Source organism: Dryobates pubescens, chromosome 12 (assembly GCF_014839835.1).
Source record: "Dryobates pubescens isolate bDryPub1 chromosome 12, bDryPub1.pri, whole genome shotgun sequence".
NCBI lineage: Eukaryota > Metazoa > Chordata > Aves > Piciformes > Picidae > Dryobates > Dryobates pubescens.
This window is the reverse complement of record NC_071623.1, coordinates 34,042,348-34,066,251: the sequence shown is the minus strand read 5'-3', so window position 1 is coordinate 34,066,251 and position 23,904 is coordinate 34,042,348. Positions and strand designations below refer to the sequence as shown.

At 46.9% G+C, this 23,904-nt stretch overlaps 1 protein-coding gene across 10 annotated transcripts in view; it reads left to right on the top strand.

The window, feature by feature from the left end:
• Nucleotides 1-1,665: 1,665 nt before the first annotated feature.
• The window catches only part of GLRA2 (glycine receptor alpha 2), a 103,415-nt gene continuing 81,176 nt past the window's right edge, over nt 1,666-23,904 (top strand). For 3 of the 10 annotated variants that reach the window (XM_054165971.1, XM_054165974.1, XM_009898069.2), the window contains exons 1-3: nt 1,666-2,010; nt 4,093-4,226; nt 21,289-21,356. In XM_054165971.1, coding sequence (XP_054021946.1) covers nt 1,943-2,010; nt 4,093-4,226; nt 21,289-21,356 — 270 coding nt within the window. In that variant the 5' untranslated portion in view covers nt 1,666-1,942. Of the gene's footprint in view, nt 2,011-4,092; nt 4,227-4,587; nt 4,665-21,288; nt 21,357-21,452; nt 21,521-23,904 lie in introns of those variants that run through there. The other 7 variants (XM_054165973.1, XM_054165970.1, XM_054165972.1 and 4 more) reach the window with 5 other exon arrangements.

The following is a 23,904-nucleotide window of genomic DNA, read 5'->3' as shown; positions in this document are numbered from 1 at the left end:
CAAATGCTTGCTGTGGAAGTGAAGCAGTATTCAGGGAACTTCTTCCGTGGTGGGCGAGTACAGCAGGACCTAAAACTGAAGAAAGAAGAGTGATTTGTTTATCTGGGGAGTACAGGATGGGTAAGAAAAGACAACTTCTTTTCAGGAATTGATTTCTAGGATATTGAAACAGATTTGATTCTGATTTACACAAAATGTAGGGTTTTCCAATGGAACCCAGCTGAGTTGTTGGGGAAGCATCCAGCTTCTCAGAGTGCTGGAGAGAACACAGAACCAGAGAGATACCAGTGGGAGAAGGGAGGTACAACCAAGGTGGTAGCAGGAGAAGAAAATGTTTTACATTCCCTGAAGGGTGTGAGATGAGATTCCTTAGCTGCCCACCTAAAATGATGTTTCCAGAGTGGCCAGTGATTTGCTATTGGAATGGGCTGCCCAGGGAGGTGGTGTTTAAAAAGAGTCTGGATGAGGCACTTAGTGCCATGGTTTAAGTTGATTAGATGGTGTTGGGTGATAGGTTGGACTTGACCTAGAAGGTTGATTCTGTAAAATGTTTAAGGGTTGTAGTCTGTTGAGCAGACTTTCCACCAGTCAGCATCTGTGCTTCAGAGGGACAAGGTATTCTCTTCCTCCTCGTGAAAGCCTGACTCCTCAGAGACAGCCTTTGTTTAACCAGAGGATCTGCAACTCAGCAATCAAAAGTTGTGGGAAGCTCTGTGGGAACCACACAGAACTGGGACTTTTGAAAATGCCAAAGCTGGGCCTGGCCTCTGCCCCAGCACCGGGCACCTGTGGGGTCTCTGGTAATTACAGTCCCTGCTTCAACTCCCCTTGTACAAAACGAGAAGTATCTCCTCCCGAACCTCTCCATCGCGTTCTCTGGCTGTGGCAGAAGGACAGCTCCCTGGGGCGAGACGCGGCGGCCCCAGGCGTGGTCGGAGGCAGCGCCCCCTCAGCGGCGAGCGCGCGCCCATACCCCCAGCACCCCCCGCCGCCTGCCACTGGCACGGCCACCGACACCCCACTCGCAGCCCTCTCCCCAACACCCAACAGCCCAGACGTCCCTGCGCAGCACCACACCCACAGGTGCCGCTCCCACGCCACGCACAAATGCCCCCGCGCCGGCGGGAGCACAGCCTGCACGCAGAGTCCCCCCGGCGCACCCCCGGCCCTCCTCCTGCGGACACCCCCCGGGGCGCCCTGCCGCCCGCCCCGCCGCCGTGCGCAGGCGCAGCGCGGAGCTGTCCGAGCGCCGGCTCCCGGCGGTGCGCTGCCGCCCGATCATTCCAGCACAGGCGCCGGGGTTTCCCACGGACGCCGCCCGCAGCCCCCCTCCGTCCCTCCCTCCTTCCCCCCGTGGTAGCGCCGCCGCCTCCCTGCTCGCAGAGGGGACGAGCAGCCGGCCCTTCGCCCCGCCGCCGTCCGTACAAATTCCAAAGCCAAAGGGGATTAAAGCACACCGGCGCCAGAGCTGCTCCCAGCGCTATTCCCTGTTGCGTGATGCTCATCGCCTAGTTGGTTCTCCTCTTGTTTTCCTTGCTTCCTCCCCCGTCCCCTTTCTTTTTATCATTTATTTGCCCCCTTTGCTCTCCAGCCCTCCCTCCCCCCCCCCCCCTTTTTTTTTCTCTTTTTTTTTTTTTTTTTTTTTTTCCCCTTTTCTCCCCCCCCACGCTCCGTCACCAAAAGCAAGGCCAGGTCTGATGCTTTGTCTCTTCTGTGCTGGCTGCTGGAGATGAGCCTAGGCTTGACCTGACCATGATTCCAAGGACTGGCACTTCCTTTTTACCCCCAGTTTGTAGAGATCCAGACCTTCTCTTCCTGATTGTCAAGAAAATTAAATTACTGCTGAATCTGGGAATCTAGGCAGCACCAGCTTACTTTCCCCCTGCATCTCTCTGGAATCGTTTCTGGGATATTTTCCAAATCATCACAGAAAGCAGGAGGAATGAACCGGCAGCTAGTGAAAATTTTGACAACCTTGTTTGCATTTTTCTTAGAGACAAACCACTTCAGGTAGGTGATACAACTATGTGATGATTTTTGTCAAAAGCATGGAAAGCATGTGGAAATCGTAACTATAAGGATACTACGTCACGTTAACCTGGCTCGTTGGTTAGGTTTGGGAGCGTTTCATCTTCATTCCATACAGGCTATCACTTTCACACCCAGAGCCTGGTTGCTGGGTAACAAACACACACATCTCAAGTTTGGTGATCCGTTTGGCATTGCTTGGGTTCAGAGCTGTGCTTTCTCACTCAGCATCACTAGAGCTGGAAAGATTTCCTTCATCTGTTTATTCTGAAATGCAAATTCTCTGCTCTCACCTGAGGGTGTGTAGGAAGTCGTGTGTGAGGTTGTCTTCTCTCCAGGCTTTGGAAATAGTTGGGTCGGTTTTGTTGGGGACGTAGTTATTTGCAATTAGAGCACCAGTTCTAGACCCTGGATCAGGGTAGAGCTGTGCTCACTGGAAGTGCCAGTGGAGGTGATTGCTGCTAAAGCTTTTCAGTGCTTGTGAGCTTGTGTTTCAGCTGTTGGCTTGTTGCAGCGCAGAGCAAACGGGTCACTCGTTCTTGTGAGATTGATGGTTATGCTGTGGGCTGCTGTGTAAGTACAGGCACAGAGTGCTTCTGTACCAGTCATGAAGTCTGTCTACAGTGACAGGAACAGCGTTCCTATTCGTCATGCTGGGATCACAACACGACTCTTAGCTAGGGGGCTCTGAAAACAGAAGTAATTTGGGTGGGAACAGCCCAAATAAATGCACTGGATTAATTTTCCAGTATTTATTGTCTTAACTGAATGTTTTTAGCATTTAAGTGGGGAATATAGTCTACCACGTAATACAAACTAAGGATGTTTTGTAATAGTTCCATGTCACTGACAAAGGCACAAGGAAGCAACCCCCGTCAGTGGGACCTGGAAAAACGCAGGAGAGCACACCAGAGGAATTTATGATCACCTTGCCTATTAACAGTCCTGGTGCTCTTAGGAAGGAATACAGGATCTGACATTGGTTTCTCATTTCAGATGCTCACACATATACCTCATCTGTTCATACTTGTGTAGAAAGGAAAAACCATGAAGCGCTCCTGAAATGGAGTGGTTCCCTTTGGGCAAATATCTAAGGCAAGAGTGGTTAAGCAAACACACTCACGTAATTACTTTTGATGTAGCTCAAAGATTACGTTGAGACAGAAATCAAATGAAATTGGTTTTTTAGGAATCAGGAAAATGGGTGATGATGAAAGCCATGCCCCCGCACACCTCGTATGACCATTTCATCCTGGTTTCTGTTTCCCTAAGGAACAACCTTGGGGACCTCCTAAATTCCCTCCCTCTGCAGTATGCAATGTGCTTGCAATATGTAACATGCTGTGTACACGGTGGTTTGCTGCATCATATGGCAGCAGAAGTTTACACTTCACTCCTGAAAGCAGGGTTGTGTTCCCAGAACTTCCATATAAATACCAGCTGGAGCTAACAGAAAAAGATTTACTCAATGTCTTGGTAACCCTCCTTAAGATCTCATGGACCCTTTCTGCCGTGCTGAAGAGGAATGTAGGCAGCCAATAGCATGGTTTAAAGCTTTGCTGGGTAGCACCTTTTAAACCTTTCTTTTTGCATCTGCAATGCTTCCCAATATTAACAAACCCCATACTCTTCAGTACTGCTTGCTGTGTGCTGCCAGCTATTGTCTGGAAGTTTCAGATCACCTTAAACCAGTGTTAGCAGATAGTTTTCACAGCCTCCCTGGAATTAAAGCAATGATGTTGAAATAGGAGATCAAAATCCTCTTACTCTACACACAAGATGAAGAGTAAACTCAGTCTTCTCAAGTCTTAAAGCTGTAATGAATTTCTTTTTAAAGCCAGTGGTGTTTTATGAATAGCAAATCACATCCATGCATACTACCTGAAGCTCATTTTTATCTCTGGAATAAAGTGTTCAGATGAAAAATAGACTATATCATTCTATAAAAGTATTAATTGCTACATGCACCGATTCAAGATGATATTATTTAGTGCTGTAATTTCTCCATGACTTGAATGTCACACAAGCTAAACATTAGCTAATGGTGGCTAATAATTTGTTTAGGGCGACTTTCTGTAAAGAACATGATTCAAGATCTGGAAAATCCCCCTCACAGACCCTGTCTCCTTCAGATTTTTTGGACAAATTAATGGGAAGGACATCGGGGTATGATGCTAGAATCAGACCAAATTTTAAAGGTAAGTGTTTTAAGACTTCTGACTAATTAATTGATTATTTTGGAACAAATGATAGGCTTGAGGGATTTAGCTCTGGGCTGTGATTCTCTTCTCAGTAACTTCAGTTCTCAGTGTGGTAGTGTCACAGAGATCAGTGTTTCCATAGGGAAGACTAGGAAAGCAGTGCAGGTAACAAGGATCCGGAGTGTAAAAGCCTCTCTTGCCACGATGATAATGTTGTCAGAGGATGCTTCTGAAGACTTCACTGATTCCATGCAGTACATAGGATTCCAGTAAAGCAGTGGAGATAGCTTGTTCCTTAAAGCCATGGAGACAATAACTGTAACACTTTCATGCTGAGATGTTGTCTTCTTTTTATCAGTGTCTGAAGAAAAGGTCTATGCTTCATTCAGCTGAAAGTAAAACCTTCTTCCCCAAAGTAGGGAGGCAGGATTCAAGGTACACAGGTAGAAGATTTTTGTCCTGCAAATGTTGGCTGAATGAGAAGAACTGATTTCTCAGGATCCCTTCCAAAGATCAGAAGCACCTTCTGTTCCTCACTTGCATGGCTTCCCCTCTTTCCTTCCAAAACCTGGACTGAATTGGGGGGAGTCACCACCACCCTTCCAGCACAACTGGAAGACTGGAGGCTTCCTTTGCAGCCATTACCATTCACAGCAAGTTCTCCTTTCTGTAGTCTTGTAAGGCCCTATGGAAGTAAGAACGGAATGTTTTGTGGCTTCGAATGAGATGAGCTGGGAGAGAAGTTTTTGTTGCAGATTTGTAGTGTTTCTGGAAGGCCCTATAATTACACCAAAACTGACTCTCCCATGCTGATTTAAAGCTCTGAATGTGATTTTACTTCGAAAATTGACAGAATGTTTCCTGCCTTACCAAATGTGCTGGCAATGTACATTTGCACTCCTGCCTATTGCCTTTGGTTACCAAACTGCACATTTTCCTGGGCTGAATCTTGCTGGCAGTGCTGTGGAAGTTAATAACAGCTGGAACAGCCCATGTGCTTCTCAGCTAATGAATGAACTGTGAGGAAAGGAGATTCTCGTATGTCAATGAGAAAAGCGTTTAATTAATTTGAGATCAAAGATTGGCTTCTTCTCTCAGTTACACGTGTGCCAATTACAATATTTGAAGCAAGAAAATAACTTTTTTGACTGCTTCCTATGGCTAACTGGAGAGGAAGCCTCGATCCTCTGGCTTTCAGACCCAAAGGTTTGAAAGCTGACTAGCCAGGGAAGTTTTGATTTCACAATTGTTTTCAAAATGCTTATTGAGTTCCTGAACTGGAGTTCACAGCAGCTTGGAGGAAGGAATACCATCTTAAATTCATTTGTGCATTTTCATGTGTCACTGAAGTTTTAGAGGATGCAAACGAGGAGAGAAAGTGCCTGAGCTGAGCAAGGCAGCAATCATTAGAACTTTTTCCTGCTCTTTATATGGGAGTGGGCCCTAAAATAAGACTTCTTGTCTTCATCTCTTGCAGCTTAGGTAAAACAAGGAATAGTAGCAGTCCCTGTACATAGGATGACTTGAAGGCAGCTCCTCATTACTCCCCAGTGTGTGTCTAGAACCGTTCCATGAAAAGCACAGGAGCAGGCAGGTTCACAGCTGTGCTCCTCTGATGTTCAAGCGGGTAGAGCAGGTATGGTGTGCACCACATCGTACGGTGCACGCTGAGCTGTTTGACAGACACTGCTCTCCTCCACCTCCCATGGGGTTTGTGTTCCCAAAGGGAAGCTGCTGCCTGGTGACAGCTGTGAAACCTTAATGGCAAAGGGGCTGGTTGTTTTATAGGCACTTTCCACAGCAGGATGGTACTTTGCAGCAGTTTGAACTGAAAAAGAGATTTCCAGTGTTTTCTTGTAACTTCACATCCCTGAGCTCTTCTGTAGCTCTTGTTCTTCTGCTGAGGGCTCTGAACGATTCTCTTGTTCTTTGCTCTGTTTGTTTCTGTATTTTATATTCTTTTTGTGTTTCACACCTCAGAGTTCAGAACTGGAGAGTTAAGTCATGCAGGTTTGTGTTGTACATCACCAGTCAAAGCCTTGTCAGCTGGTAACCTGTTTTGTTAGTCAGTATGATGCACATCCCCGTTCTAGTCACCCAAGTCTTGTGAATATGTTTTTTAAACCTACTTATTGTTGCATATTGCATAGTTTTTCCTTTTAAAGAACAAGAAAAAGTAAAAACAGATTTATCTTGCATGGAGTTAAGTCTTCTGAAGCCGAGGGATTTTCTTTTGTACCAGTCCTTCACTGTGATCACAATACAGTTTCTGACATTCCTAAGTGTGTTTGAGATCCTTTTGGGAGTCTGGGCTGCTGATGTTCTACATCTCTAGGTGAATGGATGTATGAGATGTTGGATGACTACCTAATTTATAACACTTTTTGTATTTTAACCATAACAGAGGTCTGCAGGAGCAATGGTCTAAGCTAGGGCTCTACTCACTGTCTCTGCCCATAGTCTGGGGTTAACGTTAGTTTCCTGTGTTTCACAACAGACACTATGGATGAGGGCACTTGTGCCACTACTCCTGCATTTGCCTGCCTTTTGCTGCTCTAAACCAATTATACAGCTTTCTCCAGCTCCACTGGAGGCATTTTAAAGTGTCAGAAAAGTCTGATTTCATGCAAAGGCAGCTGAGTGGAACCCATTTATCTTATGCCACTGATTATACAATAATTGAATGCACTTTTATGACCAATCTGAATTACTGGGGAACAGCAGCTCTTTGAGTAATTGGTGGAATCAAGGCTGCACATTCTAAAGAGAGAGAAAAATGCTACTCAGTGGAACGAGGTGTTTATCCAGATCAAGCATCTTATCATTTAACTGCCTTTCCCTGACTTGCTTCTGCAAAGCAGAAAATTCAGGAAGCTAGTGGGAGAGCTGCAAGTGAATAGATAAACGTTTAGACACCAACGACAGTTGCATGTTGTTGTTGTTGTTTTCTGTTTCTTTATGTTTTCTTTACAGCAGTACTGTATACAGAGATAATTTCCTTCTTTATGTCATTCTACCTTATACAACCATTGAAAGAAAGGAACAGATCCGTGGTTCTTGACACACCAAGTGGTCAGATACAGGCGCTGAGAGGGAAACAAGTGCCAGAATGACAGCTCTCCAAATGTCCTTCCTTTAATCACTGACTCTCAGATACTTTAATGTATACTTTTCCATCTTACACTTATCTTTTATTGAGTTTGAATAGACTATAATTTGTGTAAGGACACAAAGGGGAATATTTTAAAATGCAAATGTGAAGACTGCTATCTAATACTAATTGAAGTCCCTGAGAGTCTTTCTCTTGGCAGCAAACATATGCCTGTGGTCCTCTAAACTAATTTGCTTTTTTGTCTTCAATGATAACATCAATGTTGCTGTAACATAATAAGGATTGAAGCCTACATCATGTTCATTGTACCTGATTAATAATGATGTTAGATTCTTCAAAGGTAAAACTCCCCCACCAGAATCGGGGTGATCTCTTGCTTTCTCCCCTGCTATCCTTGCTTTCCTCAGCAAAGCCAGAAATAGCAGTGCAGGGCACCTGCTTTAGGAAACTAGCCATGAATGTGCTTTCTGACTGGGAGAGCCCAGGGATGGTGAAGGGTGTCTCAGATCAGTTTGTATTCAGCTCAGGCTCCCTCAAGAATGCTGTGAGCAGTGCCACGGTACAAGGGATCTACAACTTGATCACAGCATGAGATGTGGGGCCAGTGGAAAGCCAGACTGAAGTTAAAATATTCTAGTAGGTGTTGACCTTCAGAGGTTACTAAATTGTTTCCTCTTTTTAACACCTTAATCTTCTAACTCAACTCATAGTCAAAGTGTGAAAAGGAGGTGAAAAATGTTTACCTACAGGCACCACTGCAGGCTTTATACCAAGGGCTTCTGCAGGCTGGCTGTCAGGCAGTGCCTGAGGAGAAGGGGAGCTGCCAGCAAGACCTCCAGAATTGTCTCATTTTTTGGCATGGAGAGCATTTGCAATGCAGATAAGAATGATGCTCTCTTCTGTTGAATTTCCTTCTATGCTTCCAGAGCATTCTTTCCCATTAAGCTATTATTTGCCTAAGAACATTCTGATTTTCCTGGAGTTACATGAGGCTCAGAGCAGCAGTGCCCATCCATGTCACCCTGCCACAGGATGGTGCAGTGAGGTGTGAGTTCAGGTGTTCCAAAGCTGCTGCTTCTGAGCAACAGGGAAGCCTTGCTGACAAGGGATGCATCTGGGGGCAGTGACTGTAGCAGTGAAAGCTCAGTCTGTGATTACAGCAGTGTAATGTCATTTTCATGCAGTGTCAGTGGGTTTATGGCTGAATAATAAACACATGGACTAAGTAATTTACTGAAAATCAGCTTGACAACTGTTGCAGGAAGTGGCTAATGCACCTTAATACCTTAACTCCTTGGCAGCAAAGGTCATTCTCCCCATTACGTTCAAGTCCATTGCTTACTTATTTGGCCTCTGAGTTCACCAGTGATGAAATGATTAAAAACACAGGAACAGAATGGAAACCACTGAATGACATTTAAGGGTGAAACTAATGGCATCAGGCTTAATAAATCAAAGCAGCTTCTGTGTACATGCCAAGGAGAGGAACTGTCTGCAGAAATCAAACTTCATCTAGAGATTACACTTTGTTGTAAATACCTGTTGGAAAAAGCCATCTGTAGATTGATGTAGAGGTTCAAAAGCATCCCTAAGGCAGGCTGTGGGACTGCAGTGATTTATTCTCCAGTGGGTAGGGATCTTCCACAAGCCAGGCTGCAGCTGCTCACAGTTACTGGCCATGAAGGCAGGTCATAGAGTCATAGAACCACCAAGGTTGGAAAAGACCTCAAAGATCATCAAGTCCAACCTGTCACCACAGACCTCATGACAGCTAAACCATGGCACCAAGTGCCACATCCAATCCCCTCTTGAACACCTCCAGGGATGGGGACTCCACCACCTCCCTGGGCAGCACATTCCAAAGGCTAACAACTCTCTCTGTGAAGAACTTTCTCCTCACCTCCAGACTAAACCTCCCGTGGCACAGCTTGAGACTGTGTCCTCTTGTTCTGTGGTGGCTGCCTGAAGAAGAAGACCAACCCCCACCTTACCACAACCTCCCTTCAGCCTGAGCCTCCTCTTCTCCAGGCTAAGCAACCCCAGCTCCCTCAGCCTCTCCTCACAGGGCTGTGCTCCAGACCCCTCCCCAGCTTTGCTGCCCTTCTCTGGACACCTTCAAGTGTCTCAAAATCCTTCTTAAACTGAGGGGCCCAGAACTGGACACAGGACTCAAGGTGTGGCCTAACCAGTGCTGAGCACAGGGCACAATGACTTCCCTGCTCCTGCTGGCCACACTATTCCTGATGCAGGCCAGGATGCCATTGGCCTTCTTGGCCACCTGGGCACACTGCTGGCTCATGTTTAGGCAGCTTCCAATCAGCACCCCCAGGTCCCTCTCTGTTTGGCAGCTCTCAGCCACTCTGACCCCAGCCTGTAGCTCTGCATGGGGTTGCCGTGGCCAAAGTGCAGCCCCTGACACTTGGACTCATTGAATGCCATCCTGTTGGACTCTGCCCATCTGTCCAGCCTGGCAAGGTCCCTCTGCAGAGCTCTTTTACCCTCTAACAGATCAACTCCTGCCCCCAGCATGGTGTCATCTGCAAATTTACTGATGATGGACTCAATCCCCTCATCCAGATCATCAATAAAAGTATTGAACAGGATGGGGCCCAGCACTGATCCCGGGGGGACACCACTGGTGCCTGGCTGCCAGCCGGCTGTGGCACCATTCACCACCACTCTCTGGGCTCAGCCTCCAGCCAGTTCCTAACCCAGCTCAGAGTGCAGGGAGTATGCTGCCCTGTGCTGTTTTTCACACAGTTAGAAGACTCAAAGGGCCATGCCTGGTGGAGGCTCAAATTCCTTTCAGACTGGACAGTATCTAGGAAGGGAGTAGATGCAATTGGTGCGCTCACATGGTGGGGCATGGACTGAAGGATCATTGTAGAAGGGGGGATACCTGGCCAGGTTTTGGATGAGGCTAGGCCATTACACTCCCTAAAGATAGGTTGCTTGAGATTTGTCAGCACCCATTATCAGGAAGGCCTGCTTCTGGTTGATTTTCTGCCTTGAAGCACATCTACAGCTTCAGGCTGTTTTCAGAGGAAGCTGTGTACACCCATCTCACTGCCCAGGTGGATTCTACATGAGGATCCTTACCTACAGGGTTTGGGTTTGGTTTATTTCTCTTCAACCACAAAAACACAGGTAAGGAAATGATGTTGAATCCCTGCCCTATGTATGCAGATTTCCATGCAGAAATATTTTACTGCAGTCACACAATAATCCTTTAAATTGTGCATCACCAAGAACAGCTGCTAAGGAGGGCTGTGGAACTACTACTTCTTCCTGTCTTTCTTTCATTTCTGTTTCTTTCCCAGAAAATTAGTAGGCTGGGAGAGTTGCATGGCTGGTTAGCTTTTGTCTAGGCTTCTAGACAACTGGGGCCAGGGAGCAAGCTCAAATAACTCCCCTGGTCATCTGTGCTGCTTAGCTGTTTGCTGAGTCCCTGGACCTCTTTCTGATCTTTCTGCAGCCAGCTCTCTCCAAAGCAAGTCAGAAGGTCTGCAAACATGCAGCAGTGCAAAGCACAAGCTCACCAGTGCTGCTCTGATCTGTCCCTCATCTCTTACCTTAAAAATACTAGCCACAGAGGTCCATATCTTATCAGAGTGCTGCCTTTATTCAGTACCAATGATTTGATGAAGAGATATCGATGGATTTGGCTGTTGTCATGGAGTACTGGTGTGCTGCTGCATGAATTGCCAAGGGAATTTATGATAAAGGTGGAAGCAGAGCCAAAGAACTTTGATATGGAAGCAGCAGACAATATTGTTTTGATCATGTTCCATCTTAAGTGTGTTGTTTTTATCACATCCAGTGTCATACTTAGGTTTCTGTTTTCCACAAAGTCAGTCCCTTGTATCAGTCATTTAGCATCCTGTGTTTTGGCTGTCTTGGAAAACACACAAATTAAACATAGAATGTATGAAATACACTGAGTGCCCTGCATTGATGTAGCAACTAGGGGTATGCACAACATGCAGTTCTGTTAGACAGATTATTCTAGTTGAGTTTATTTTCCTCCTGGAAATATGAATATAACCTCTGATTAAATCATCAGAAAATGTGTGTTTGAGGGTTCAGCATCCAAATGTGCAGGTCACAGTTTTTCACAGGAATGAGTGGTTTTAACAGTCTGAAGGGAAGAGCCCTCCAGATGATGCCGTCAGTGGGGGACAGGGTCTGACAGCTGCAGGAAAGGTGTGCACAAGGTCTGACATCAAAAGTGGCCTGTCGGTGTCACAAACACCAGCACCATGGGTAAAACTCAGCATTTGCAGCCATGGAAAGACTCTGACTGTGGGAACCATGCAAGATCTGAGCAGCCCAGCTTGTGAGAGAGAAGTACCTTTTATCGAGTAAGGGATAAATCAGAGCAGCACAGCAGCTTATTCAGACTGTGCCAGCCACTAGCAATCCCCAAGTATTGCAAGGGCATGAGGACACAGAGAGGGACCTAGGTGTACTGATTGACAGCTGGCTGAACATGAGCCAGCAGTATGCCCAGGTGGCCAAGAAGGCCAATGGCATCCTGGCCTGCATCAGGAATAGTGTGGCCAGCAGGAGCAGGGAAGTCATTGTGCCCCTGTGCTCAGCACTGGTTAGGCCACACCTTGAGTCCTGTGTCCAGTTCTGGGCCCCTCAGTTTAAGAAGGACATTGAGACACTTGAAGGTGTCCAGAGAAGGGCAGCAAAGCTGGGGAGGGATCAGGAGCACAGCCCTGTGAGGAGAGGCTGAGGGAGCTGGGGTTGCTTAGCCTGGAGAAGAGGAGGCTCAGGGGAGACCTCATTGCTCTCTACAACTCCCTGAAGGGAGGCTGTAGCCAGGTGGGGGTTGGTCTCTTCTCCCAGGCAAGCAGCACCAGGACAAGAGGACACAGTCTCAAGCTGTGCCAGGGGAGGTTTAGGCTGGTGGTGAGGAGAAAGTTCTTCACGGAAAGAGATTTGCCATTGGGATGTGCTGCTCATGGAGGTGGTGGAGTCCCCATCCCTGGAGGTGTTCAAGAGGGGATTGGATGTGGCACTTGGAGCCATGGTTTAGAAGTCATAAGGTCTTGGATGAGAGGTTGGACTTGATGATCCTTGAGGTCTTTTCCAACCTTATTGATTCTATGATTCTATGATTATGCCTCAGTTCCATGTCAGCAGCTGGGAAGGGTGGAAGTGTGAAGGCTTTGTGAGCCAATGAAAGAGGGAAGTTTTTAAAGTAGGGCCTAAATGGAATGTAAGTCCATGAACAAACAAGAAAAGCCTGGAAATCCCTGGCCCGCCTCTGTGGTAGCCCTGGCAGTTTATTACTGTTTTGTTTTAAAGTTCCTCAGATTCTCACATTTCTGCTCCTGAGCATACCCAGAGCTGTCCCAGGCTTCCTTGCTTGGCTCCATCTCACTGCTAAGCCAGTTCCAAGCTGCCTGACGAGTTGCTGCTCCACTTTGCTCTCCCTGTAGGGAGCAGGTGTCCCAGAGCCTGCCCTGTGCTTCACAGGGAAGGGTCTCTGGGTGAATCTCCGATCACTTAAACCCCCCACAAATGGTGTCCACCAGTGGCCTGTCTTCCTCTATAACACACAGATTTTGTGTCCAACACCCCCAATGTCCCACTTCTTCCTCTCTTTCTGCTGTTCTGTTAAACTCTCCTTATCTCAACCCATGTTTTTTTTCCTTTTTCTCAAAGTTTTCTTGTCCATCCCACGAGGGGTTTGGGGGGGAGCAATTGTGTGACCAGCTGTCAGCTGGGCCTGAACCACAGCAGCATCCTGCACCCAAGAGCTGGTTGGGCATTGATTAGGATGAGCTAGGCAGCTTGTAAAGTGCTTCTTTTCTAGGCTGATGAGGAGTCTCCACTCTCTGTCACATTCTTTCATCCATTTTAAGTATAGGAAGAACTGAAGACTGAAAAAGTAGCTGGTAAAAAGCACTCGAGCTGTGCCTTGAGGATGTCTTGCAGGTAAAAGCTTGTGTATGGTACTCAAGATGTAGGAAACCACATAGGAAGTTGCCAGAGTGAGAAGGGATGTGTGAAGGGGAGGGGTAGGAGCTTAAGCTAAACATGGGAGCATTGAAACTGAGAGCCAGAGTGAGAAATTCATTTCAAGACGATGTGCTGCACAAATTATATGGAAACAAGGTGAACTATAATCAGCTAAAAATTGGGAAAATTTGCAAATAAAAGGAAGTTTTGTTTTATTAGTGCTAGATGTGGTGAGTGCAAGGGTCTGTGTGTCTCTGACCAGTGGCACATTGCCATCTGAGCCAGCTCCTGAACATGCCTGTTGTTATTTGTGCCTTTGTCTGGAGCCCCTTGGCCATCTTTGTCCCATGTTTTCTCAGCAGTGTTTTCACCCAAACTGCTCTTTTTCTTCAGCTTCTGCATGCACCTGTGGGAATGCCAGCAACGAGCAGCGTGAGCAACCTGGCAGTGCAGGCCTAGAGCCTGACATGGTGGTAGGCCATGCTCAGCACAAGGGCAGAGCCAGCTACCAGTATGCCAAAACAGTGCTGTGCCTGCAGCACTGTAACTAAAACAAGATGCTGGTAGCTAGAAACATAGTGAGTTATCTCGGGACAACAGGACATGCACCTGCATCAACAAAGCTCGCGTGTCATCCATAGCTGGACCAATAATCTGTAGTAGTGTGATGTGTGGTCACTCATAGGGGACCAATGAGTCCATGCCAACAAGGCACACCAAGGTTATATAAATTGTAGCAGTTTCCTTGCTACGCACTTCTTCTTCCTTTCCTGCCTGTCCTGTCTCCTCTCCTTCCATGCTTTACTGTGCCATGCTCTCACCATAGGCCTGAGCCATAGGCCTGCAATACTGGAACAATAAAGGATCAATACCGATCATATTGGTCGGCCGTATTGATTCCAATCACCTCCGTCATCCGAAATGCACCTTCTCTCAGCAAAGTAAGAAACATTGTGGAAAGGAAAAGTTGGCAAAACCATGACTCAAAGTGAAGGTTCAAGGCCCAGAGTTGAAAATCCCCAACAGTTCCAATCCTGAGATCTCTCAGTGGTCAGAGAGAGAGACTGACCAGACCCTGGAGGGGAGGCTGTGCCTATTGATGTTCATAACTGACCTTCCAGTCATTTCTGCAGCTCAAGAGCAGAATAGCACAGAAAGAACATCTGGAGAGAGTAGAGTAGAGTAGAGTAGAATAGAATAGAATAGAATAGAATAGAATAGAATAGAATAGAATAGAATAGAATAGAATAGAATAGAATAGAATAGAATAGAATAGACCAGACCAGACCAGACCAGACCAGGCCAGGTTGGAAGAGACCCTCAACATCATTGTGTCCAACTTATCATCCAACACCACCTAATCAACTAAACCATGGCACCAAGCACCCTATCAAGTCTCCTCCTGAACACCTCCAATGATGGTGACTCCACCACCTCCTCAGGCAGCCCATTCCAATGGGCAATCACTCTCTCTGTGTAGAACTTCTTCCTAACCTCCAGAAAGGAAGAAAATGAGTTTTTTTTCCAAATAAATGTTTTGAGAGGAGTGTGCAGAGCAGAATGAAGCAGCTCATTCTGACTGGGAACAGAAAACCTCGACTGGCTGACAGCATTTCAGTAGTATTCATAATGCTTTCTTTTTCATTGAGTTGATGTTGCCTCCTGCCTTCTCTTTTCAGTGAATATCTTTTCTCCTGTGGCTCCATGCAGCCTCACAGGTGAATTGGCTACGTTGACTTCCTAAACATCATCAAAAAGAAGGTTACCCCTGGGGAGCTGTGCTGGCGCTGTGCTGGAGTGCAGGTTCATGCCTGGGGCTGCAGTGCCATCTTTTACTTAGCCAGGGTCAGTAGTGTCCCAGGTGTCTCACACAGGGTGCTGCTCACAGGCGGTCGGCACTTGACAGTTCTGTCTTCATTAATGCAAAGCACCTCAGTAGTTTCTCAGCATCAGGTGCAAGGAGCATCTCTGCTGCCTGCCTGCAGCCACACTGAGAGCCTCTGCTCTTCCATTTGTTCTCCTCAGTGAGTACTGTTTGGTGATGAAGGACACGCGTGCCTGGGTCCTTTCATGTCCTAAGCAAATGCTGCCCTTTCCTCTGTTGCACTGGAGGGAGGAAGGCTTCAGAAAGAGATGCCTTGCAGTAAGGTGCTCCTCGTGTCTCAGAATGGGGAGATTTGAAAGAGGAGTGGGGAATTCAGAGGGAAAAGCATGCAGTTGGAGGGAGATGTGAAAAAAGAAAGCATTTCTTTGGATGTTTTCAGAGGAGACAAAGCACTCAGTACCTTTGCACTGCAGGCTGAAGCTCCAGTGGGGAGTTTCCCAATGTGAGATTTCCAGCTCACTGCTTTTCAGGTTTATTTCCACAGACTTATTTGCGCTCTGAAGGCTTCAGCTGTGAGCCTGGCTGCACTCAGCCACAGGAGTTAGCTCTCAAGGAATGTGCTCGGAGGTGCTCTGTGCCACACTGAGGTGCTGCAGAGCTCAGCACCAGCTATAGTGCCTCCGGTTGGTGACCTCCAGTGAATTCCAGCCTGCCAGGACTGTGCTGGCAGCAGCCCTCAAGGTACCCAGGTGCAGCTCCAGCAGATCCATCCAGCCGTGACTGCCTTGGCTGTGTGCTCTTTGCAGGCCAGCTCGGGGCAGCTGGGTGCATCAGGAGCATCTCAGCTCTTTGAAGGCTTTTCTTTTCTGAGCTCCTGGTTTCTGGAGTGAAATAAAAGAGTGCCTGGAAATGGTTCTTGTGCAGTGTCTGTTAGATAACCTCTGTGGAAATATCCCACTGCACCCTGGGGCCGACAGAAAGATCTGCTTCTGTTATCAGCCCCAGCAGGGAGAGACAGGGAAGAATGAGCACAGCACAGGGACCATCCTGTAATGCCAAGTGCAGGACAGCGGTTGTGTGGTGTGAGGCTTCCCTTCCTCTCCAAGAGCTGGGTGTGTGGACAGAGCTCTTGGGTGCCTGTGGAGCAAGCCCATCAGCAATTTGAACAAGTGCTTTAGGGCACAAACAAGAATACCTTAGCAGGGCTTCTCCTTCCCTGAAAGACAGAGAGAGAGGATTTTGCTGGCATGACTTCTACTGCAGTCAGCAGTGGGCCCACAGCTGAACCCTCACAACCCTCTTCAGGAATTGGTTACTCAGTGGATGACCTCAAACCTTGTCAGTGTATAGATAAAGATGGCTTTAGCTGTGCTTGCTCCAGAGACATTTTAGTTTTGTGACTCATTCTGTAATCACCTGGATCTGACAATCACTGGAGCATTTGCCTTGGGAGACCTCAGTGGTGTTCTGCTGAGGAAGGGCTTTCAATTTTGGAGTGTGGTTTTGTTGCGGTTTGAGCTGGGTGCCCCCCCTGGTGTGTTCACTTCCTGTGTCCAGAAGTCCAGCCCAGAGGGATGGACACAGGAAATTGTGTGTATTTCCTACCATGATTCTTTGCACCACTATAAGATCCAGTGCGGAGTCTAGCACTGTCTCTTTTCTTCCTCCTCCGCCAGCCGGTAACTGGGGGAGATGTCTCCTGGCTTTGGGCCTGGCTAGGCCCAAGGCCACGGGGGGATGGGCAGTCTCAGGCATGGCCAGCTGAGACTAGCCCAGCAGAGGGAGGGGGAAGAAGGAGCCCTGAAGGTCTCGGGTGTACCCTCAGGTGGGAATGGGATGCCTCTGGGTTTGCTTTGGGATCATTGTCACTGCGCTTTGGGTTTTCTGTAACATTCACTGCTTTCTATTTAAACTTTCACCACTTTTGCAATCCGTTTGTCTGAGTGTTTTATTCCTGCCCGTGGTGGGGAGAGAGGGGGCTGCCTCAACCCAGCACAGGTTTTTATTTCTTGGTCATGCCATAAAGCCAGATTCTTGCTCAGATAGTTTTTCAAGTTAACCAAGTGAAGGGAAGCTGTCTGAATCTTGGTGTAAGAGATGCAAGTTCTCTTCATGCCATGATTTTAGTCTTTATCTTCATGTGTCTGTCTGCATGCATGCTGCTGGAAGCAGGCAGCTGGAGGTAGGGGACAACTGTGCTTTCCTTGGTCTGTGATGCTTTCCTGCTGACTCCATTCAGCATAGGCTCAGTCTCCGCCCTGCTTTGGGTAGAGCCTGCTGTGTCTACTCCAAGATGTAAATACCCTTGCCATAAGTGATGTTTCTCATGCCTGTTGCTCAGATACTTGGTAGTGTTTGGGATCTGTGATTTAGAGACTTCAATATCTCTGCGTGTCTTGTTCTGGCTCTGCAGGTGCCTTTGCTGCTCAGCTTTATTCTGGTGACACAAATACATTTTGGTATCACAGGATGTGATTCTGAGTCTCAGATGCAACAGTAAGCACCCAAAACTGTTGCCACATTCCCAGGAAGCTAAGTTATTGTATGTGACAGATGAACTTTCAGAGGATGTTTGGTTTAGCTTGATGGAGCAGAACAATCGTTCTGCCTTAGTTTGATTTTTCCAGCAAATGGCATCAGTGCAGAGTGCAGTGCAGTTACTGCATTCCAGAGGTCCCCCAGATCTCTGCCCTTACCTTCTTGTTTTCATGTTTGGAGTTTTATTCACTGGTTTGTTTTGTAGCTAGGGTTGCCATCAATGCATAGTAAAAGCACCATAAGCACAATTTCTGTGCTGGCATGGGATTGTGGAGGATACTGGGAACAAAAGAAGGAATTCTTTGTTTACTGGGCGTGATTCTACTTGGGGAGCCAGGGCCATGCACTCCACAGAAATTTCACAGCAAGACATCCTCCTAAATGAAAGGCACCACTCTCCAGCAAGCAATGGCACTTTGATTTGTGAGCCTTAGGGTGACTGTGTTGTCCTGGTGCCTCCTGCGACTGAAGCATCCCCCTTGCTGTTCACACTCTAATGAGATGGTGGTGTTTAAATGGAGGAAAACATTGATTTTGCCCAAAGGCAGAATGATAGGGAAAGAAAGAACTTTTGCTTAGGTACTTGCAGTAAAGACTACCTGTGGTCTACCTGCTGCTCTCTTATCAGAACCTTAAGTGATCTTCTTAAATCACGTGGACTTTCTCATCAGGGGCTGGACCATGCAGTGTACAGGTCCTCAAAAGCAAGTGTGCAGGCTGCCCTGCTTCCCAAGCAGCTGTAGGGGATCAGTGCATCAAAGCTGCCTTTCTCTCCCTTGCCCATATCCAAAGTCCCTGGCTGCGCTGCCTTTGGTATCACTTCTACACTCCTCTCCTCTACTCTGCCTGCTGCCCTCTGAGCAGGAGGAAGCCTGGATGAGAAACAGCTTGCTCCTGTCTAATAGCCATGGCCAGCTGAGATGTCCCAGCTGCAGTCCAGCCTTGCAGTGTGACTTACAGTGAGGTGCTGCAGGCCCATGAAGACTCTGGAGGTGGTAATTCAGGGGCCTTTGGAACTTTGAGTGCAGAAGCAGACCCCTCCAAGGGCTTAGCTCAGTTTCAGGTCCCACAAGAGCTGTATTGGATGTTGAGGGCTGTTCAGTCTGGTTGAGGAGAACTGGTTGCTAAAGCACCAGCTGCCTCCAGAACTGGCAATTCCTAAACCATTCCCAAAAGCTCTGTTATGCTCTCCTGCTGTCCTGGGGTCTGTGTTGCCAGTGCTCAGGTCAGCAATGTGGGTCTTAGTCCTGCCCTCACCCACATTTTTATCACCTCCTTTGTTTGAGCTTGAACATTAAATCCCTGCTCCACAGATGAAGAGATGCTCAGTTCCTGGTGTGATCACTTCGTCCTCACTTTGCTCCTTGGTGCTGTTACTGCACCCCTGCACTACTCTCACACTCACGTGGGACTGATTTTAGTCTTTTCATAGTATCACAGCATCACAGTATCACCAAGGTTGGAAGAGACCTCAAAGATCATCGAGTCCAACCTGTCACCACAGACCTCATGACTAGACCATGTCACCAAGTGCCACGTCCAATCACCTCTTGAACACCTCCAGGGATGGGGACTCCACCACCTCCCTGGGCAGCACATCCCAATGGCCAACAACTCTCTCAGTGAAGAACTTTCTCCTCACTTCGAGCCTGAACTTCCCCTGGGGCAGCTTGAGACTGTGTCCCCTTGTTCTGGTGCTGGTTGCCTGGAAGAAGAGACCAACCCCCACCTGGCTACAACCACCTTTCAGGTAGTTGTAGAGGGCAATGAGGTCACCCCTGAGCCTCCTCTTCTCCAGGCTAAACAACCCCAGCTCCCTCAGCCTCTCCTCACAGGGCTGTGCTTCAGACCCCTCCCCAGCCTCGTTGCCCTTCTCTGGACACCTTCAAGTCTCTCAATGTCCTTCCTAAACTGAGGGGCCCAGAACTGGACACAGTACTGAAGGTGTGGCCTAACCAGTGCTGAGCACAGGGCACAATGACCTCCCTGCTCCTGCTGGCCACACTATTCCTAATGCAGGCCAGGATGGCACTGGTCTTCTTGGCCACCTGGGCACACTGCTGGCTCATGTTTAGGCAGCTGTCAATAGTCATCCTGGTGGACCAGGACTTCCAGTTCTTCTTGCTTATTGCCCATACTGCGTGCATTGAGGTACCTTTCCCTTTGGGTGTGACTGAGCACTGGCACAGGCTGCCCAGAGAAGCTGTGCAGTCTCCATCCCTGGAGATGTCCAAGGCTTGATGGAACATGGTCCTGAGCAAGCTGCTAGAGCTGATCCTGCTCTTGGAATGGGTGATCTCCAGAGGGGCCTTCTGACTTCAGTGGTTCAGTGATTCTGTTTGTTTAGATGCAGGGAGATGTGTTGATCAAGCTGCTCAGCTAGCAGAAATATCAACAGGTGAAAAGGAAACCAGAAGCTGGAGTGGAGGAAGAATAGCAGACTGTGGTGCCTCTGCTAGCTTGGCATGGAGGGGAAAACATTTACAGAGCAAAAGGGAAAAGTTTTTTTAAAACAGCTGCTGCCACACCCAAGTGGAACAACAGACTGTGGTGGAATTTAGCACTTCAGAGCTGTTGTATCTGCTCTTCCAAGACCCAACATGTTTGTTTCCTTGAAGGTGGGCAGGCTGCACTCAGGAAGCTGATGGTATACTGGCTTTCACTGGGCACATTCCTGATCTCTCTGTTTTTAAAAGAGAAAGTAACAATGTTTGCATCATTTGTAAAGCAATTTCAAATCTAAATGTGAAACTCGCTGCAGGTATTGATATTCTGTGCACTCTTGTTTTTTAATATAAGGAAAACAATGTGAGTAAAAGTAGCAACGAGAAAGAAGAGCACAACAAGAACTTGATACTCGAGGCTTGCATCCACTCTTTGTCACTCCAGTTCAGGCACTGAGCATTAACCCAGCTGAGAACCCCTGTTTATTTCATCACGCCTAGAGAGCCAGGAGGCTAATTGACAACTAATTAAATATTAAGTCCTCATTCATTTTGCTACACGTCAGTGACTGCTGAATAGCAGGAAAGGAGGTGGGAGGGGAGAGATTTACAAACAGCTGTTCAGTGAAAGCTGTGTCAAAGCAGAGCAGATACTGATACAACATTTGCTTATGGCAAGCAGACATCTGCAGGTCAGGTGCACGAGGAGCTGCTTGTCCAAGTCCATTTCCAGTGGGCTGAAGTCAAAGTGAAACATGGACCTTGCTGGGAATTTCAGTGGCAAGCCTTTGTACACAGAGCAGAATAAGTGTGGGGAGAGAACCTTTGAATTTTAAGCCCAGTGTGGAAGGGAGAGAGAAGGGCTTGCAGTGCTGAAGCTGTTCTGCACCGGTGCAGTGGCTAAAGCTGCTGGGCTGCTACCCTGGCTCAGCTCTTACAGAGCTCGCCGAATGCAAGCTGCAGGTCTGTGTGTTCATGTCGCAGCTTCCCTGCAGCCAGGTTAATTGAGTTAGTGGCAAGGATGCTTTTGTGCTGCTGACTACCCTGCCCTTCCTGGGAGAGCTCACCTTCTGCTTGTTTTCAGCCACGCCTGTGCCAGATGCAGAGGCTGAGGGGTCTGTGCTTCTGTTCCAATCTGTATTGCAACATTCTTATTGCATTCCACAGGTCCTCCAGTAAACGTTACTTGCAATATTTTTATCAACAGTTTTGGATCAGTCACAGAAACCACCATGGTAAGTGCTATGATGCCACTGGCAAGACAACAACAATACTTAATGTCTGTCATGAACACAACCTGTCAATTTTTCTATTTATTGTTCAACTTGCAGGTCCTCCTGTAAATGTTACCTGCAACATATTTATCAACAGCTTTGGTTCAATAGCAGAAACTACAATGGTGAGTGGGACTGGTCATTGAAGCCATCTTGTGAAGGAGTGGGATGTGCTGTAGGATAAGGTGCTCACCACATGGGGACATTTACTATGTTTTTCAACTTCTAAGAACTTAGCAGCTGAATTAAAATAAAGATAAAACTGTATAAAGATGCTTACAAATTACTGAATTCAGCTGCTCAGTCTAACCATACCTGTGTGGTGACCCCACAGTAGCTGTGAAGGCAGCAGGGGTATCTGCAAACCAGCTTTGTCAGGCTGCCTGAGCAGGGAGGAGGCACAGGCACAGCTGGAGCCCAGCTGTGGGGCTCCCTGCCCAGTGTTCCATGCTTTGAGTGGGTTTCACACCACACGCTGAATTCCCTGCTGCAGGACTGCCAGAATGGTCCTGTTCCACTTAAACTCTCTGTGAACCGCAGCCACGTCAGTAACTGAAGGGAAGGCAGAACTTGGGTCCAGTGACTAATACACATAGCTGTGAAAAAATGATGGGATTCCAGCTGACTGGAATGGGCAGGTTGGCTGACTTCAAAGAACACTCTCAGACAAAAAAACAGACCAAAAAATGACAGAGCTTTGATTCTGATACATATTTAAGTAGCTCAGGTTTTCATGCCAAGGTGAGACTTTGCTTTTAAAAATTCCCAACATTTAGGATTAATGAAGTCAAGAAAATAAAAAAGCAAATGCAAACTTTAGTCCAACTTTTTTCTCTTCTAGTCTAGAAGTTAATTTCTTTTCTTTCAATGTTTGCTAAAAAAATATAAAAATACTTTCCTGAGTCCATTGTAAAAGGTGCTGAGGTTTTTAGTCATCTTCTTCCAGCAATGAACAAAGCAGATCCATTATTTATTGAAGCATGCTTACATCTGACTGTTTGGGTTAGTCCAGAGAGAGATTTGTTACGATTTCCTTATCACAATGTGATAAACACTCAGCAATTATCAAGACCTCATGCACACCCATTTTAGAAAGGGTCTAGTGACATATTCCAGCTTGACTCCAAACTCCTCAAGTCACTGCAGCCACAAAGCAAACTGTGCATGAGTGCTGCCAGCTTCACTGAGGTTCTGCAAGAGTCGCTCTCCCTGCCCCAGGACACTGTAGTCAGCTATGGACACTTCTGCAGCAATTGCAATGTGGCTTCATACCTCTGGTGTCCAGAGGTTCCTGCAGTGTCCAGGTCTTTCTGTATTTGTTGAAGCCAGGTGAAATAAGGGTGCTTAGCATCCTCTGGGAGTGAGTTCTAGATAAATAAAAATGAACTTGCTACTCACAAACAGACTTAAGGAATCCCAGGGGTCTGCTTTTTAATCCAGTGGAACAGATCCTGCATTGCACCCCATGCCTTATGAAGGAAGAGCAGATATTTTCCCCAACTTAATGATCTGACTCAAATACTTCATTTAAATTCAGTTTTGATTCATGACATCACTTTAGAAAGTGGTGCCTCAGGAATGTAGGAGCACGAATCTTCTGCTCCTAAATATTTCTATTTAAAACTCCCCGTTATTTAATGCTTTACGGAGATAAAGGACAAGTTAGTGACAGGGCAGATTGCTTTCTTAAATAGTGTGGGAAAGACTCTTCTGTAAATGACAAGCTGTAAAATACAGAGATATAAACCCCCCAGAGAATGTAATCCTTCAGGGAATGTATCTATAGCATTTTAAAACACTGTAAAAGAAAACTAAAATTGAGTTAACAGGGAAAAATGTCTTGCTGCAATATAATTATCAACAGACTTGATTTCCAGGTTTTTGGAAATCTTCCTTTGTTTTCCTACCTTTGAAGAATCCCGAGAGCATAGCTGAGTGCAGCCCCTTTGCCCCAGCCCTGTCTGTTGATCCTGGGATGCAGAGGCATCAGCACATCGTCAAGCAGCAAGCTCCCTGCACGTCACTGGCTTTACAAGATGGCATTCAATGAAAATATTTGCACGACCTAATGCTGATTGCATTAATTAGACTCCTTCATTGCTTTGATTAAATCCCCTCATTGCATTTTGCCTTCTATCAGATATGTTAATGTGCACCTTTCCAATGTTCATTAACACATTCTGCTGAAACCAGCCAAACATCCAAGCAGATGAAACAAAGGCTGTTGGTGTTCTTCTCTTGCTTTGTTGGTAGTGTCTGCTCTAGGTGTGGGAAGATTCCTCTTAGATGCTGTTCAATGGTTTTATATTGATTTTCTTAATGCTGTTGCTTCTTTAATGACTATTGTGTCTAGTTTTAGGATGGTTTAAGGCTGCTCTCAGAGGCAGACATCAATTATTGTTCCATCTACTTTGCCTTGCTGAATAGATGCAATCATGTGGTAAAAGTGTTGGCATCCCTTGTGATAAATAATGAGCTTGGTTTGACTCCTAGGATTTGGTTTTCCCTA